This window comes from Telmatherina bonti (genome assembly GCF_933228915.1).
Source record: "Telmatherina bonti genome assembly, chromosome: 3".
Lineage (NCBI taxonomy): Eukaryota > Metazoa > Chordata > Actinopteri > Atheriniformes > Telmatherinidae > Telmatherina > Telmatherina bonti.
Genome location: NC_136621.1, coordinates 44,837,517 through 44,853,758, shown reverse-complemented (window position 1 = coordinate 44,853,758; position 16,242 = coordinate 44,837,517). Strand labels below are relative to the sequence as shown.

General features: G+C 59.8%; 2 protein-coding genes across 3 annotated transcripts in view; one reads left to right on the top strand and one right to left on the bottom strand.

The window, feature by feature from the left end:
- Positions 1-2,042: 2,042 nt before the first annotated feature.
- LOC306774690 (serum response factor-like) lies at positions 2,043-15,655 on the top strand. Of its 2 annotated transcripts, XR_013771831.1 has the most exons (9): positions 2,043-3,211; positions 3,369-3,635; positions 14,025-14,178; positions 14,262-14,399; positions 14,483-14,584; positions 14,671-14,841; positions 14,913-14,992; positions 15,085-15,237; positions 15,362-15,655. XR_013771831.1 is itself a non-coding variant. In XM_079264839.1 (8 exons), exons 1-8 carry the CDS (start codon positions 2,798-2,800, stop codon positions 15,166-15,168), a joined length of 1,410 nt encoding a protein of 469 aa, XP_079120965.1. In that variant the 5' UTR covers positions 2,043-2,797; the 3' UTR covers positions 15,169-15,655. The 2 variants fall into 2 exon arrangements, 1 of the variants encoding a protein (XP_079120965.1); XM_079264839.1 differs by having other exon boundaries at positions 15,085-15,655.
- Positions 15,172-16,242, bottom strand: part of LOC306774296 (son of sevenless homolog 1-like) — a gene marked incomplete at both ends in the record, with an annotated part of 49,098 nt that continues 48,027 nt past the window's right edge. The window contains one exon of the mRNA XM_079264296.1: positions 15,172-15,271. Within this exon, the coding sequence (XP_079120422.1) occupies positions 15,172-15,271 (100 nt within the window). The remainder of the gene's footprint in view (positions 15,272-16,242) is intronic.

Below are 16,242 nucleotides of genomic sequence, written 5' to 3'. Positions count from 1 at the left end.
AGTTGGCCGGTCCTTTTTGGGATATCTAAAACCAGTTGGCATTTCCCCTACGAGACTTAAAAAACTCGTTGGTCTGTTCCATTTGGGAAGGATAGAACCAGTGGGCCTGTCCTGTTTGGGACGTATAAAATCATTGGGCCTGTCCCTATTGGGACTTAGAAAACCAGTTGGCCTGTCCTGTTTCAGACATATAAAGCCAGTTGACCTGTCCTGTTTCGGACATATAAAACCAGTTGGCCTGTCCTGTTTCGGACAAATAAAACCAGTTGGCCTGTCCCGTTGGTGATGCATAAAATCAGTTGGTCTTGTCCATTTGGGACGTATAAAACCAGTTGGCATGTCCCGTTTGGGATCTATAAAACCAGTTGGCCTGTCCCATTATGGACGTATAAAAACCAGTTGGCCAGTACTGATTGGGACATATAAAACCAGTTGGCCTGTCCCTTTGGGACATATAAAACCAGTTGGCCTGTCCTGTTTGGGACATTTAAAGCCAGTTGGACTGTCCTGTTTCGGACAAATAAAACCAGTTAGCCTGTCCTGTTGGTGATGCATAAAATCAGTTGGCCTTGTCCATTTGGGACGTATAAAACCAGTTGGCCTGTGCTGTTTGGGACTTATAAAGCCAGTTGGCCTGTCCCAGTATGGACGTATAAAAACCAGTTGGCCAGTACTGATTGGGACATATAAAACCAGTTGGCCTGTCCTGTTTGGGACATTTAAAGCCAGTTGGACTGCCCTGTTTCGGACATATAAAACCAGTTGGCCTTTCCGGTTTGGGATGTATAAAACCAGTTGGCCTGTCCCTTTGGGACTTATAAAAGCAGTTGGCCTGTCCTGTTTCGGACAAATAAAACCAGTTGGCCTTTTCCCGTTTGGGATGTATAAAACCAGTTGGCCTATCTGGTTTGGGACTTATAAAACCAGTTGGCCTGTTCCATTTGGTCCGTTTATTACCAGTTGGGCTGTCCCCATTGGACCATATATAACCAGTTGGCCTTTCCGGTTTGGGATGTATAAAACCAGTTGGCCTGTCCGGTTTGGGACTTATAAAACAAGTTCGCCTGTTCCATTTGGTATGTTTAATACCAGTTGGGCTGTCCCCATTGGAACATATAAAACCAGTTGGCCTGTCCTGTTTGGAACATATAAAACCAGTTGGCCTGTCCGGTTTGGAATGTATAAAACCAGTTGGCATTTCCTCTACGGGACTTAAAAAACTAGTTGGTCTGTTCCATTTGGGAAGGATAGAACCAGTGGAGCTGTTCTGTTTGGGACGTATGAAACCAGTTGGCCAGTCCTGTTAGGGACGTATAAAACCAGTTGGCCTGTGATGTTTGGGACTTATAAAGCCAGTTAGCATGTCCCGTTTGGGACTGATAAAACCAGTTGGCCTGTCCCATTTGGGACATATAAAACCAGTTGGCCTGTCCTGTTTGGGACATATAAAACCAGTTGGTCTGTTCCCTTGGGACATATAAAACCAGTATTAAACATCCCACACAGGAAAGGCCAACTAGTTTTATACGCCCCAAATGGAACAGACAAACTCGTTTTATATGTGCCGTAATCACAGAGATTATAAATAAATGGTTGCAGGTGATGAGGACAGTGACGTTGGACTTCATTTGGTTTGTGGACGTGAGGGTGGAGAGATCTTCCTTCCGTTTTAGTTGCTCTGGTTCTGGTTCTTATAATACACATTTCTTCCATGTGTTAGTCTAAAGGTCTGGCGGAACCAAGCTTTTAACCATATATGGAGGAGTTGCTCCATAAAAGGAAGTGCCTTTCTTCATATGGAGAAAAAAGTAGTCCCTTTGCACGTTTCACAACCACTGTCCTCGCGCATCAGTGCGCACAGTCTTAATTAAGCTCACATCCTTCCAGGTCAAACTACGTGAAAATTATTAACATTACGTATATGATTAAAATCACAATTCTTGATCAGCGTGTGTGTTAACCTAGTATGTTTAAAACCAGAACTATATGTCCTTGCGGACGGGTATGTCCGGCTGCTGCCTGTCATTTTCTTATGTGTAGCGGAATAATCTAGGGGCCGGGCCTCGTTATGGAAAAACAACTTTATAACTTTATTCTCTGATTAAACTGTATTAAATCAACGCGCACAATGTCGCCTTCGGAACGCTGGGGCCAGTGTGTGCGACCCGCTGCTGATTTTCGGAGTTTCCTGATCGCTCGGGGGCCTTTTTGTTGCTAAACTTGACGGTTCAGCCGCTAGCCGTGCTGTTAGCCGCTCCACTCCGTTAGCATCACAGCTAGTCGGGCTCTTAGCCGCTCCGCTCCGTTAGCATCACAGCTAGTCGGGCTCTTAGCCGCTCCGCTCCGTTAGCATCACAGCTAGTCGGGCTCTAAGCCGCTCCGCTCCGTTAGCATCACAGCTAGTCGGGCTCTTAGCCGCTCCGCTCCGTTAGCATCACAGCTAGCCGGGCTGTTAGCCGCTCCGCTTCGTTAGCACCACAGCTAGCCGTGCTGTTAGCCGCTCCGCTCCGTTAGCACCACAGCTAGCCGTGCTGTTAGCCGCTTCGCTCCGTTAGCATCACAGCTAGCCGTGCTGTTAGCCGCTCCGCTCCGTTAGCATCACAGCTAGCCGTGCTGTTAGCCGCTCCGCTCCGTTAGCATCACAGCTGTTAGCCCTCTGTGCCCGACCTAAGAGCGTCGAGCCCCGGCGAGGACTGCCTGCTCTTAACGCCGCCACAGGAGTTCGGGTCGGCCGAGAGGAGGAGGCCGCCGCTCCAGGAGGTCAGCAGCGGGAAATACTTGACATCAACGGGGCGCCATGGGCACAAGAACCGGTTCCGGGCAGGCGGGTAACGGAGTCCCGTTGGGTAACCTCCCGGTGAATTCATCCGGACCCCGACCCAATCCTGGTTCCGAGACCGATGGAGGCCGGTTCGAGGACCGGGAGTACAGCACCGAGGTGGTTTACAGCGGTACCGACCAGGACTCCGACTCCGGGGACGATGAGGGTTCTGGGGGCGACAGGAGGGGCGTGAAGCGGGAGAGGAGCGAACCGGCACCGCAGACCTCCGGAGGCCTTATCCGGGGCTTTAGCGGGATGAGCCCCGCGGTGGCCGGAGCCAAGCCCGGGAAGAAGACCAGGGGACGGGTGAAGATCAAGATGGAGTTTATTGATAACAAACTTCGGCGGTACACGACGTTCAGCAAGAGGAAGACTGGCATCATGAAGAAGGTGAGGCAGAAACACCTGAAGGTAACCGCAAGGTAGGGTACACTGGGCCAGGTGGACACACCTGGGACTGGCGGAACCAACATAGAACCACAGCCGAGTCACCATGGCAACACTGATTAAACAATTGATCCTCTGTTGGCCCCGCCCTCTCCTGCAGGCCTATGAGCTGTCCACGCTGACAGGTACCCAGGTGTTGCTGCTGGTCGCCAGCGAGACGGGCCACGTGTACACCTTCGCCACCAGGAAGCTGCAGCCAATGATCACATCGGAGACGGGGAAGGCTCTGATCCAGACATGCCTCAACTCTCCCGACTCGCCGCCGCGGTCAGACCCGTCTTGTGACCAGAGGATGAGCGCCACGGGCTTCGAGGAGACGGACCTCTCCTACCAGGTGGCGGAGGCGGACGGTTCTGATGGAACCAAGGTAACTGCTGTGGACGTGTCGGGTTCTGAGGCATTTGGTTCAGTTCTGGACCTGTTGGGGGTTCAGTTCAGGACCTGTTGGGGGTTCCGGTCGGGACCTGTTGGGGGTTCAGGTCAGGACGTGTTGGGGGTTCCGGTCAGGACGTGTTCTCCCGTTCTACCGCCTGGTTCTCCCGTTCTACCGCCTGGTTCTCGCCTGGTTCTCCCGTTCTACCGCCTGGTTCTCCCGTTCTTCCGCCTGGTTCTCCCCTGGTTCTCCCCTTCTACCGCCTGGTTCTCCCCTTCTACCGCCTGGTTCTCCCCTTCTACCGCCTGGTTCCCCCCTTCTACCGCCTGGTTCCCCCCTTCTACCGCCTGGTTCTCCCCTTCTACCGCCTGGTTCCCCCCTTCTACCGCCTGGTTCTCCCCTTCTACCGCCTGGTTCTCCCCTTCTACCGCCTGGTTCTCCCCTTCTACCGCCTGGTTCCCCCCTTCTACCGCCTGGTTCCCCCCTTCTACCGCCTGGTTCCCCCCTTCTACCGCCTGGTTCTCCCCTTCTACCGCCTGGTTCCCCCCTTCTACCGCCTGGTTCCCCCCTTCTACCGCCTGGTTCTCCCGTTCTACCGCCTGGTTCCCCCCTTCTACCGCCTGGTTCTCCCGTTCTACCGCCTGGTTCCCCCCTTCTACCGCCTGGTTCTCCCGTTCTACCGCCTGGTTCCCCCCTTCTACCGCCTGGTTCTCCCGTTCTACCGCCTGGTTCTCCCCTTCTACCGCCTGGTTCTCCCCTTCTACCGCCTGGTTCTCCCGTTCTACCGCCTGGTTCTCCCGTTCTACCGCCTGGTTCTCCCGTTCTACCGCCTGGTTCTCCCCTTCTACCGCCTGGTTCTCCCGTTCTACCGCCTGGTTCTCCCGTTCTACCGCCTGGTTCCCCCCTTCTACCGCCTGGTTCTCCCGTTCTACCGCCTGGTTCCCCCCTTCTACCGCCTGGTTCTCCCGTTCTACCGCCTGGTTCTCCCCTTCTACCGCCTGGTTCTCCCCTTCTACCGCCTGGTTCTCCCGTTCTACCGCCTGGTTCCCCCCTTCTACCGCCTGGTTCCCCCCTTCTACCGCCTGGTTCTCCCGTTCTACCGCCTGGTTCTCCCGTTCTACCGACTGGTTCTCCCCTTCTACCGCCTGGTTCTCCCGTTCTACCGCCTGGTTCTCCCGTTCTACCGACTGGTTCTCCCGTTCTACCGCCTGGTTCTCCCGTTCTACCGCCTGGTTCTCCCGTTCTACTGCCTGGTTCCCCCCTTCTACCGCCTGGTTCTCCCGTTCTTCCGCCTGGTTCTCGCCTGGTTCTCCCCTTCTACCGCCTGGTTCTCCCGTTCTACTGCCTGGTTCTCCCGTTCTACCGCCTGGTTCCCCCCTTCTACCGCCTGGTTCTCCCCTTCTACCGCCTGGTTCCCCCCTTCTACCGCCTGGTTCTCCCCTTCTACCGCCTGGTTCCCCCCTTCTACCGCCTGGTTCTCCCGTTCTACCGCCTGGTTCTCCCCTTCTACCGCCTGGTTCTCCCCTTCTACCGCCTGGTTCTCCCCTTCTACCGCCTGGTTCCCCCCTTCTACCGCCTGGTTCTCCCCTTCTACCGCCTGGTTCCCCCCTTCTACCGCCTGGTTCTCCCCTTCTACCGCCTGGTTCTCCCCTTCTACCGCCTGGTTCCCCCCTTCTACCGCCTGGTTCCCCCCTTCTACCGCCTGGTTCCCCCCTTCTACCGCCTGGTTCTCCCCTTCTACCGCCTGGTTCTCCCGTTCTACCGCCTGGTTCCCCCCTTCTACCGCCTGGTTCTCCCGTTCTACCGCCTGGTTCCCCCCTTCTACCGCCTGGTTCTCCCGTTCTACCGCCTGGTTCCCCCGTTCTACCGCCTGGTTCTCCCCTTCTACCGCCTGGTTCTCCCCTTCTACCGCCTGGTTCTCCCCTTCTACCGCCTGGTTCTCCCGTTCTACCGCCTGGTTCTCGCCTGGTTCTCCCCTTCTACCGCCTGGTTCTCCCGTTCTACCGCCTGGTTCTCCCCTTCTACCGCCTGGTTCTCCCGTTCTACCGCCTGGTTCTCCCCTTCTACCGCCTGGTTCCCCCCTTCTACCGCCTGGTTCTCCCCTTCTACCGCCTGGTTCTCCCCTTCTACCGCCTGGTTCTCCCGTTCTACCGCCTGGTTCTCCCGTTCTACCGCCTGGTTCTCCCCTTCTACCGCCTGGTTCTCGCCTGGTTCTCCCCTTCTACCGCCTGGTTCTCCCCTTCTACCGCCTGGTTCCCCCCTTCTACCGCCTGGTTCTCCCCTTCTACCGCCTGGTTCCCCCCTTCTACCGCCTGGTTCCCCCCTTCTACCGCCTGGTTCTCCCGTTCTACCGCCTGGTTCCCCCCTTCTACCGCCTGGTTCTCCCGTTCTACCGCCTGGTTCCCCCGTTCTACCGCCTGGTTCTCCCCTTCTACCGCCTGGTTCTCCCGTTCTACCGCCTGGTTCTCCCCTTCTACCGCCTGGTTCTCCCCTTCTACCGCCTGGTTCCCCCCTTCTACCGCCTGGTTCTCCCCTTCTACCGCCTGGTTCCCCCCTTCTACCGCCTGGTTCTCCCCTTCTACCGCCTGGTTCTCCCGTTCTACCGCCTGGTTCCCCCCTTCTACCGCCTGGTTCTCCCGTTCTACCGCCTGGTTCCCCCCTTCTACCGCCTGGTTCTCCCCTTCTACCGCCTGGTTCCCCCCTTCTACCGCCTGGTTCTCCCCTTCTACCGCCTGGTTCCCCCGTTCTACCGCCTGGTTCTCCCCTTCTACCGCCTGGTTCCCCCCTTCTACCGCCTGGTTCTCCCGTTCTACCGCCTGGTTCTCCCGTTCTACCGCCTGGTTCCCCCGTTCTACCGCCTGGTTCTCCCCTTCTACCGCCTGGTTCTCCCGTTCTACCGCCTGGTTCCCCCCTTCTACCGCCTGGTTCTCCCCTTCTACCGCCTGGTTCTCCCCTTCTACCGCCTGGTTCTCCCGTTCTACCGCCTGGTTCCCCCGTTCTACCGCCTGGTTCTCCCGTTCTACCGCCTGGTTCCCCCGTTCTACCGCCTGGTTCCCCCGTTCTACCGCCTGGTTCTCCCCTTCTACCGCCTGGTTCTCCCGTTCTACCGCCTGGTTCTCCCCTTCTACCGCCTGGTTCCCCCGTTCTACCGCCTGGTTCTCCCCTTCTACCGCCTGGTTCTCCCGTTCTACCGCCTGGTTCCCCCCTTCTACCGCCTGGTTCCCCCGTTCTACCGCCTGGTTCTCCCGTTCTACCGCCTGGTTCTCCCCTTCTACCGCCTGGTTCCCCCCTTCTACCGCCTGGTTCTCCCCTTCTACCGCCTGGTTCCCCCGTTCTACCGCCTGGTTCCCCCCTTCTACCGCCTGGTTCTCCCCTTCTACCGCCTGGTTCCCCCCTTCTACCGCCTGGTTCTCCCCTTCTACCGCCTGGTTCCCCCGTTCTACCGCCTGGTTCTCCCCTTCTACCGCCTGGTTCCCCCCTTCTACCGCCTGGTTCTCCCCTTCTACCGCCTGGTTCCCCCCTTCTACCGCCTGGTTCTCCCGTTCTACCGCCTGGTTCTCCCCTTCTACCGCCTGGTTCCCCCCTTCTACCGCCTGGTTCTCCCGTTCTACCGCCTGGTTCCCCCGTTCTACCGCCTGGTTCTCCCGTTCTACCGCCTGGTTCTCCCGTTCTACCGCCTGGTTCTCCCGTTCTACCGCCTGGTTCTCCCGTTCTACCGCCTGGTTCTCCCGTTCTACCGCCTGGTTCTCCCGTTCTACCGCCTGGTTCCCCCCTTCTACCGCCTGGTTCTCCCGTTCTACCGACTGGTTCTCCCGTTCTACCGCCTGGTTCTCCCGTTCTACCGCCTGGTTCTCCCGTTCTACTGCCTGGTTCCCCCCTTCTACCGCCTGGTTCTCCCGTTCTTCCGCCTGGTTCTCGCCTGGTTCTCCCCTTCTACCGCCTGGTTCTCCCGTTCTACTGCCTGGTTCTCCCGTTCTACCGCCTGGTTCCCCCCTTCTACCGCCTGGTTCTCCCCTTCTACCTCCTGGTTCCCCCCTTCTACCGCCTGGTTCTCCCCTTCTACCGCCTGGTTCCCCCCTTCTACCGCCTGGTTCTCCCGTTCTACCGCCTGGTTCTCCCCTTCTACCGCCTGGTTCTCCCGTTCTACCGCCTGGTTCTCCCCTTCTACCGCCTGGTTCCCCCCTTCTACCGCCTGGTTCTCCCCTTCTACCGCCTGGTTCCCCCCTTCTACCGCCTGGTTCTCCCCTTCTACCGCCTGGTTCTCCCCTTCTACCGCCTGGTTCCCCCCTTCTACCGCCTGGTTCCCCCCTTCTACCGCCTGGTTCTCCCCTTCTACCGCCTGGTTCTCCCGTTCTACCGCCTGGTTCCCCCCTTCTACCGCCTGGTTCTCCCGTTCTACCGCCTGGTTCCCCCCTTCTACCGCCTGGTTCTCCCGTTCTACCGCCTGGTTCCCCCGTTCTACCGCCTGGTTCTCCCCTTCTACCGCCTGGTTCTCCCCTTCTACCGCCTGGTTCTCCCCTTCTACCGCCTGGTTCTCCCGTTCTACCGCCTGGTTCTCGCCTGGTTCTCCCCTTCTACCGCCTGGTTCTCCCGTTCTACCGCCTGGTTCTCCCCTTCTACCGCCTGGTTCTCCCGTTCTACCGCCTGGTTCTCCCCTTCTACCGCCTGGTTCCCCCCTTCTACCGCCTGGTTCTCCCCTTCTACCGCCTGGTTCTCCCCTTCTACCGCCTGGTTCTCCCGTTCTACCGCCTGGTTCTCCCGTTCTACCGCCTGGTTCTCCCCTTCTACCGCCTGGTTCTCGCCTGGTTCTCCCCTTCTACCGCCTGGTTCTCCCCTTCTACCGCCTGGTTCCCCCCTTCTACCGCCTGGTTCTCCCCTTCTACCGCCTGGTTCCCCCCTTCTACCGCCTGGTTCCCCCCTTCTACCGCCTGGTTCCCCCCTTCTACCGCCTGGTTCTCCCGTTCTACCGCCTGGTTCTCCCGTTCTACCGCCTGGTTCCCCCGTTCTACCGCCTGGTTCCCCCCTTCTACCGCCTGGTTCCCCCCTTCTACCGCCTGGTTCTCCCGTTCTACCGCCTGGTTCCCCCGTTCTACCGCCTGGTTCTCCCCTTCTACCGCCTGGTTCCCCCCTTCTACCGCCTGGTTCCCCCCTTCTACCGCCTGGTTCTCCCGTTCTACCGCCTGGTTCCCCCGTTCTACCGCCTGGTTCTCCCGTTCTACCGCCTGGTTCTCCCGTTCTACCGCCTGGTTCTCCCCTTCTACCGCCTGGTTCTCCCCTTCTACCGCCTGGTTCTCCCGTTCTACCGCCTGGTTCTCCCGTTCTACCGCCTGGTTCCCCCGTTCTACCGCCTGGTTCTCCCGTTCTACCGTCTGGTTCTCCCGTTCTACCGCCTGGTTCTCCCGTTCTACCGCCTGGTTCTCCCGTTCTACCGCCTGGTTCTCCCCTTCTACCGCCTGGTTCTCCCGTTCTACCGCCTGGTTCCCCCGTTCTACCGCCTGGTTCTCCCCTTCTACCGCCTGGTTCTCCCGTTCTACCGCCTGGTTCTCCCGTTCTACCGCCTGGTTCTCCCGTTCTACCGCCTGGTTCTCCCGTTCTACCGCCTGGTTCCCCCCTTCTACCGCCTGGTTCTCCCCTTCTACCGCCTGGTTCCCCCCTTCTACCGCCTGGTTCTCCCGTTCTACCGCCTGGTTCTCCCGTTCTACCGCCTGGTTCTCCCCTTCTACCGCCTGGTTCCCCCCTTCTACCGCCTGGTTCCCCCCTTCTACCGCCTGGTTCTCCCCTTCTACCGCCTGGTTCCCCCGTTCTACCGCCTGGTTCTCCCGTTCTACCGCCTGGTTCTCCCGTTCTACCGCCTGGTTCCCCCCTTCTACCGCCTGGTTCCCCCGTTCTACCGCCTGGTTCCCCCCTTCTACCGCCTGGTTCTCCCCTTCTACCGCCTGGTTCTCCCCTTCTACCGCCTGGTTCCCCCGTTCTACCGCCTGGTTCTCCCCTTCTACCGCCTGGTTCTCCCCTTCTACCGCCTGGTTCTCCCGTTCTACCGCCTGGTTCCCCCGTTCTACCGCCTTGTTCTCCCCTTCTACCGCCTGGTTCCCCCCTTCTACCGCCTGGTTCCCCCCTTCTACCGCCTGGTTCCCCCCTTCTACCGCCTGGTTCCCCCGTTCTACCGCCTGGTTCCCCCCTTCTACCGCCTGGTTCCCCCGTTCTACCGCCTGGTTCCCCCGTTCTACCGCCTGGTTCCCCCGTTCTACCGCCTGGTTCTCCCCTTCTACCGCCTGGTTCTCCCGTTCTACCGCCTGGTTCTCCCCTTCTACCGCCTGGTTCTCCCCTTCTACCGCCTGGTTCCCCCCTTCTACCGCCTGGTTCTCCCCTTCTACCGCCTGGTTCCCCCCTTCTACCGCCTGGTTCCCCCCTTCTACCGCCTGGTTCTCCCCTTCTACCGCCTGGTTCTCCCGTTCTACCGCCTGGTTCCCCCCTTCTACCGCCTGGTTCTCCCGTTCTACCGCCTGGTTCCCCCCTTCTACCGCCTGGTTCTCCCCTTCTACCGCCTGGTTCCCCCCTTCTACCGCCTGGTTCTCCCCTTCTACCGCCTGGTTCCCCCGTTCTACCGCCTGGTTCTCCCCTTCTACCGCCTGGTTCCCCCCTTCTACCGCCTGGTTCTCCCGTTCTACCGCCTGGTTCTCCCGTTCTACCGCCTGGTTCTCCCCTTCTACCGCCTGGTTCCCCCGTTCTACCGCCTGGTTCTCCCGTTCTACCGCCTGGTTCCCCCGTTCTACCGCCTGGTTCTCCCGTTCTACCGCCTGGTTCTCCCGTTCTACCGCCTGGTTCTCCCGTTCTACCGCCTGGTTCTCCCGTTCTACCGCCTGGTTCTCCCGTTCTACCGCCTGGTTCTCCCCTTCTACCGCCTGGTTCTCCCGTTCTACCGCCTGGTTCCCCCCTTCTACCGCCTGGTTCTCCCCTTCTACCGCCTGGTTCTCCCCTTCTACCGCCTGGTTCTCCCGTTCTACCGCCTGGTTCCCCCGTTCTACCGCCTGGTTCTCCCGTTCTACCGCCTGGTTCCCCCGTTCTACCGCCTGGTTCCCCCGTTCTACCGCCTGGTTCTCCCCTTCTACCGCCTGGTTCTCCCCTTCTACCGCCTGGTTCCCCCGTTCTACCGCCTGGTTCTCCCCTTCTACCGCCTGGTTCTCCCGTTCTACCGCCTGGTTCCCCCCTTCTACCGCCTGGTTCCCCCGTTCTACCGCCTGGTTCTCCCGTTCTACCGCCTGGTTCTCCCCTTCTACCGCCTGGTTCCCCCCTTCTACCGCCTGGTTCCCCCCTTCTACCGCCTGGTTCTCCCGTTCTACCGCCTGGTTCTCCCGTTCTACCGCCTGGTTCTCCCCTTCTACCGCCTGGTTCCCCCCTTCTACCGCCTGGTTCTCCCCTTCTACCGCCTGGTTCCCCCGTTCTACCGCCTGGTTCCCCCCTTCTACCGCCTGGTTCTCCCCTTCTACCGCCTGGTTCCCCCCTTCTACCGCCTGGTTCTCCCCTTCTACCGCCTGGTTCCCCCGTTCTACCGCCTGGTTCTCCCCTTCTACCGCCTGGTTCCCCCCTTCTACCGCCTGGTTCTCCCCTTCTACCGCCTGGTTCCCCCCTTCTACCGCCTGGTTCTCCCGTTCTACCGCCTGGTTCTCCCGTTCTACCGCCTGGTTCTCCCCTTCTACCGCCTGGTTCTCCCCTTCTACCGCCTGGTTCCCCCCTTCTACCGCCTGGTTCTCCCGTTCTACCGCCTGGTTCCCCCGTTCTACCGCCTGGTTCTCCCCTTCTACCGCCTGGTTCTCCCGTTCTACCGCCTGGTTCTCCCGTTCTACCGCCTGGTTCTCCCGTTCTACCGCCTGGTTCTCCCCTTCTACCGCCTGGTTCCCCCGTTCTACCGCCTGGTTCCCCCCTTCTACCGCCTGGTTCTCCCGTTCTACCGCCTGGTTCTCCCGTTCTACCGCCTTGTTCTCCCGTTCTACCGCCTGGTTCCCCCGTTCTACCGCCTGGTTCTCCCCTTCTACCGCCTGGTTCTCCCGTTCTACCGCCTGGTTCTCCCGTTCTACCGCCTGGTTCTCCCGTTCTACCGCCTGGTTCTCCCGTTCTACCGCCTGGTTCCCCCCTTCTACCGCCTGGTTCTCCCGTTCTACCGCCTGGTTTTCCCCTTCTACCGCCTGGTTCTCCCGTTCTACCGCCTGGTTCCCCCCTTCTACCGCCTGGTTCTCCCCTTCTACCGCCTGGTTCCCCCCTTCTACCGCCTGGTTCTCGCCTGGTTCTCCCCTTCTACCGCCTGGTTCTCCCCTTCTACCGCCTGGTTCTCCCGTTCTACCGCCTGGTTCTCCCCTTCTACCGCCTGGTTCTCGCCTGGTTCTCCCGTTCTACCGCCTGGTTCTCCCCTTCTACCGCCTGGTTCTCGCCTGGTTCTCCCGTTCTACCGCCTGGTTCTCCCCTTCTACCGCCTGGTTCTCGCCTGGTTCTCCCGTTCTACCGCCTGGTTCCCCCCTTCTACCGCCTGGTTCTCGCCTGGTTCTCCCCTTCTACCGCCTGGTTCCCCCCTTCTACCGCCTGGTTCTCCCCTTCTACCGCCTGGTTCTCCCGTTCTACCGCCTGGTTCCCCCGTTCTACCGCCTGGTTCCCCCGTTCTACCGCCTGGTTCCCCCCTTCTACCGCCTGGTTCCCCCCTTCTACCGCCTGGTTCTCCCGTTCTACCGCCTGGTTCCCCCCTTCTACCGCCTGGTTCTCCCCTTCTACCGCCTGGTTCTCCCCTTCTACCGCCTGGTTCTCCCCTTCTACCGCCTGGTTCCCCCCTTCTACCGCCTGGTTCTCCCGTTCTACCGCCTGGTTCTCCCCTTCTACCGCCTGGTTCCCCCCTTCTACCGCCTGGTTCCCCCCTTCTACCGCCTGGTTCTCCCGTTCTACCGCCTGGTTCTCCCGTTCTACCGCCTGGTTCCCCCCTTCTACCGCCTGGTTCTCCCGTTCTACCGCCTGGTTCTCCCGTTCTACCGCCTGGTTCCCCCGTTCTACCGCCTGGTTCCCCCCTTCTACCGCCTGGTTCTCCCGTTCTACCGCCTGGTTCTCCCGTTCTACCGCCTGGTTCTCCCCTTCTACCGCCTGGTTCCCCCCTTCTACCGCCTGGTTCTCCCCTTCTACCGCCTGGTTCTCCCGTTCTACCGCCTGGTTCCCCCCTTCTACCGCCTGGTTCTCCCGTTCTACCGCCTGGTTCTCCCGTTCTACCGCCTGGTTCTCCCGTTCTACCGCCTGGTTCCCCCCTTCTACCGCCTGGTTCTCCCGTTCTACCGCCTGGTTCCCCCGTTCTACCGCCTGGTTCTCCCCTTCTACCGCCTGGTTCCCCCCTTCTACCGCCTGGTTCTCCCCTTCTACCGCCTGGTTCCCCCCTTCTACCGCCTGGTTCTCCCGTTCTACCGCCTGGTTCCCCCGTTCTACCGCCTGGTTCCCCCCTTCTACCGCCTGGTTCTCCCCTTCTACCGCCTGGTTCCCCCCTTCTACCGCCTGGTTCTCCCGTTCTACCGCCTGGTTCCCCCGTTCTACCGCCTGGTTCCCCCCTTCTACCGCCTGGTTCTCCCGTTCTACCGCCTGGTTCCCCCGTTCTACCGCCTGGTTCCCCCCTTCTACCGCCTGGTTCCCCCCTTCTACCGCCTGGTTCTCCCCTTCTACCGCCTGGTTCCCCCCTTCTACCGCCTGGTTCCCCCCTTCTACCGCCTGGTTCTCCCGTTCTACCGCCTGGTTCTCCCCTTCTACCGCCTGGTTCCCCCCTTCTACCGCCTGGTTCTCCCCTTCTACCGCCTGGTTCCCCCGTTCTACCGCCTGGTTCTCCCCTTCTACCGCCTGGTTCTCCCCTTCTACCGCCTGGTTCCCCCCTTCTACCGCCTGGTTCCCCCCTTCTACCGCCTGGTTCTCCCCTTCTACCGCCTGGTTCCCCCCTTCTACCGCCTGGTTCTCCCCTTCTACCGCCTGGTTCTCCCCTTCTACCGCCTGGTTCTCCCCTTCTACCGCCTGGTTCTCCCGTTCTACCGCCTGGTTCTCCCGTTCTACCGCCTGGTTCCCCCCTTCTACCGCCTGGTTCCCCCCTTCTACCGCCTGGTTCTCCCGTTCTACCGCCTGGTTCTCCCCTTCTACCGCCTGGTTCCCCCCTTCTACCGCCTGGTTCCCCCCTTCTACCGCCTGGTTCTCCCCTTCTACCGCCTGGTTCCCCCCTTCTACCGCCTGGTTCTCCCGTTCTACCGCCTGGTTCCCCCCTTCTACCGCCTGGTTCTCCCGTTCTACCGCCTGGTTCTCCCGTTCTACCGCCTGGTTCCCCCCTTCTACCGCCTGGTTCCCCAGTTCTACAGGTAACGTCCGCTTGTGTCCCTGCAGGAGCCGATCAAGCCCTCCTTCGGTCTGACCGGGACCCCCCAGGCCCCCCCTTCGACCAGCACTTCCTCCTGGCAGCCTCCATCCTCCACCAATGGGACAGTCCTGAAGACATCAGCGGGCGTCGTGCTCCCAGGAGGAATAACCTTGATGTCAGGTAGGTGGGCGGGGCTTCACAAAAAGAACCTGTTGCTTCTGCACTTATTTCTTAACTTGTATGTGCCCCCCACCTGTCCAAAGGTGCATCTCTGCCCCCTGGTACCCACACCATCCCCCTCAGCCAGCTGCAGGGCCCAGCCGCTCCCGCCACCACACTGCAGGCTCCGCCTACTCAGCAAACTGCCTTGCTCCGCCTCCCTGCCGCCGTGTCACTGTCAGGTCAGCATGCAGCCACGCCCCTACCTGGCCCGGTCGGCGGTCTGGGACCAGAACCGTGTCAACTCAGGTGTGTCTGTCTGCAGGTCCTGGAGTCTCTCAGTCGCTTCAGACCATCCAGGTGCAGCCCAGCAGTCAGCCGGCCAATCAGAGCAGCTCTGACGTCCACAGTCCTGCCTCTTCCACAGGTGAGTGCCCTGCCCCCTTCTGATGATCAGCTGACTGACTGATCGATCAGCTGACTGATTGATCAGCTGACCCGTTTGTCCTCCAGCCACTAGCCTTCCTGTCTCCATCGTGTCTTCCTCCTCCTCCTCTTCCTCCGTGACGGGTCACATGATGTACCCCGGCGGTCACACGGTGATGTATGCCGCCCCGACACCGAGCGACAGCAGCCTCGCCGTGCTGAACGCCTTCCCCCAGACGGGGCAGTCACATGACCCGGGTACGGCGACGTCAGACTGTTGGGTCGGAACCGGCCGGATCAGCTGATTAACTGCTTCTTGTTGTTTACAGCCGCCGTCCAGCAGGTCTTCCTCACGTCTCTTCCTCCGGTCGCCACGCAGATCCCGGTATCGGCGGTGCAGCTGCACCCGGTGCGCACGCACACACACACACACACACACACACACACACACACACACGCACGCGCACGTGCACAGAGGAACTGACGCTGTCTGTTGTTTAGATGGTCATCAGCCAGCAGAGCAGCAGCAGCCTGACGGAGCTGCAGGTCGTCAGCCTGGACGTCCACCAATCCAAGGAGGACTGAGGGTCATGTGACGGACATCAGCTGTTCATCACGGGAACGGCCACGTGGAGCAGCAGCGTGCACGCTCAGGTGAACGTGCACACTCAGGTGAAGCGTCGGGATGCTGTGCCAAATGATCACATGACAGGAAGTTCCTATTCAGATCCATAATCAATAATCAGATGAGCTGATTAAAAGAACTTTTTTGGCACAGCGTCACTCTCATCCGGTCCACTTGGAGCTGGTTCGGGTTCTACCAGAACCCTGGACTGGTTTGGCTTGGATCAAACGGGTTTGGCTGCATGTTGTGTTCAAGGACGGTCGGTCGTCTGGAGACTGCAAGGACCGCCGAGACGAACCAAAACTGGACTCTGACCTGCTCCCAGTCTGGCGAACCCAGATCACATGTTCTGGATCACATGTTCCAGTCTGATCTGTTCCGGTCCGATCTATGAAAGAAGTTTCCAACACGCTGAACTGCTTTCTGTTTGATGATGTCATCAGCTGTTTCCCCTGGTGATCAATAAATCTTTTTTTATTCACAAACATTTGTTTTTACTTTCACGTATTAGAAACCAGGTTCCGCAGAAACCGGGTTCCACAGAGTCCAGCGCACTCGTTCCTTTCAAAATTGTTGTTCTGCTGTATGTCAAGCTTTCCAGCGTTCGGTTCTCCTTCATCACCTCCTGGTAAACGGACCGGTTTTCTTTTATCGCCTCCTGCCTCCAAGCTTTGGGTTCAAATATGTTCACGGCCTTGTTCGGTTTTACCCGAAACGACTCACCTCGACGCATGGCTTGGGCTCTGGAACCAGAACCCTCGAGAGGGGCTGGACCTTCTTCCACTCTGGAGTTGCTCATGGTGAGAGGCGCCGAGCAGGTGTGGGTATTCTCATCAGCCCCCAGCTTGGTGCCTGCACGTTGGGGTTTACCCCGGTGGATGAAAGGGTAGTTTCCCTCCGCCTCCGGGTGGGGGGACGGGTCCTGACTGTTGTCTGTGCTTATGCACCGAACAGCAGTTCAGAGTACCCACCCTTTCTGGAGTCCTTGGAGGGAGTGCTGGAGGGTGCTCCTTCTGGGGACTCCATTGTTCTGC

Coding starts and splice junctions, on each gene's coding strand:
- LOC306774690 (XM_079264839.1), top strand. CDS start 2,798: ATGGGCACAAGAACCGGTTCCGGGCAGGCGGGTAACGGAGTCCCGTTG. Junction 3,212..3,368: donor AGACTGGCATCATGAAGAAG/GTGAGGCAGAAA, acceptor CCTCTCCTGCAG/GCCTATGAGCTGTCCACGCT. Junction 14,842..14,912: donor GGGGCAGTCACATGACCCGG/GTACGGCGACGT, acceptor TGTTGTTTACAG/CCGCCGTCCAGCAGGTCTTC.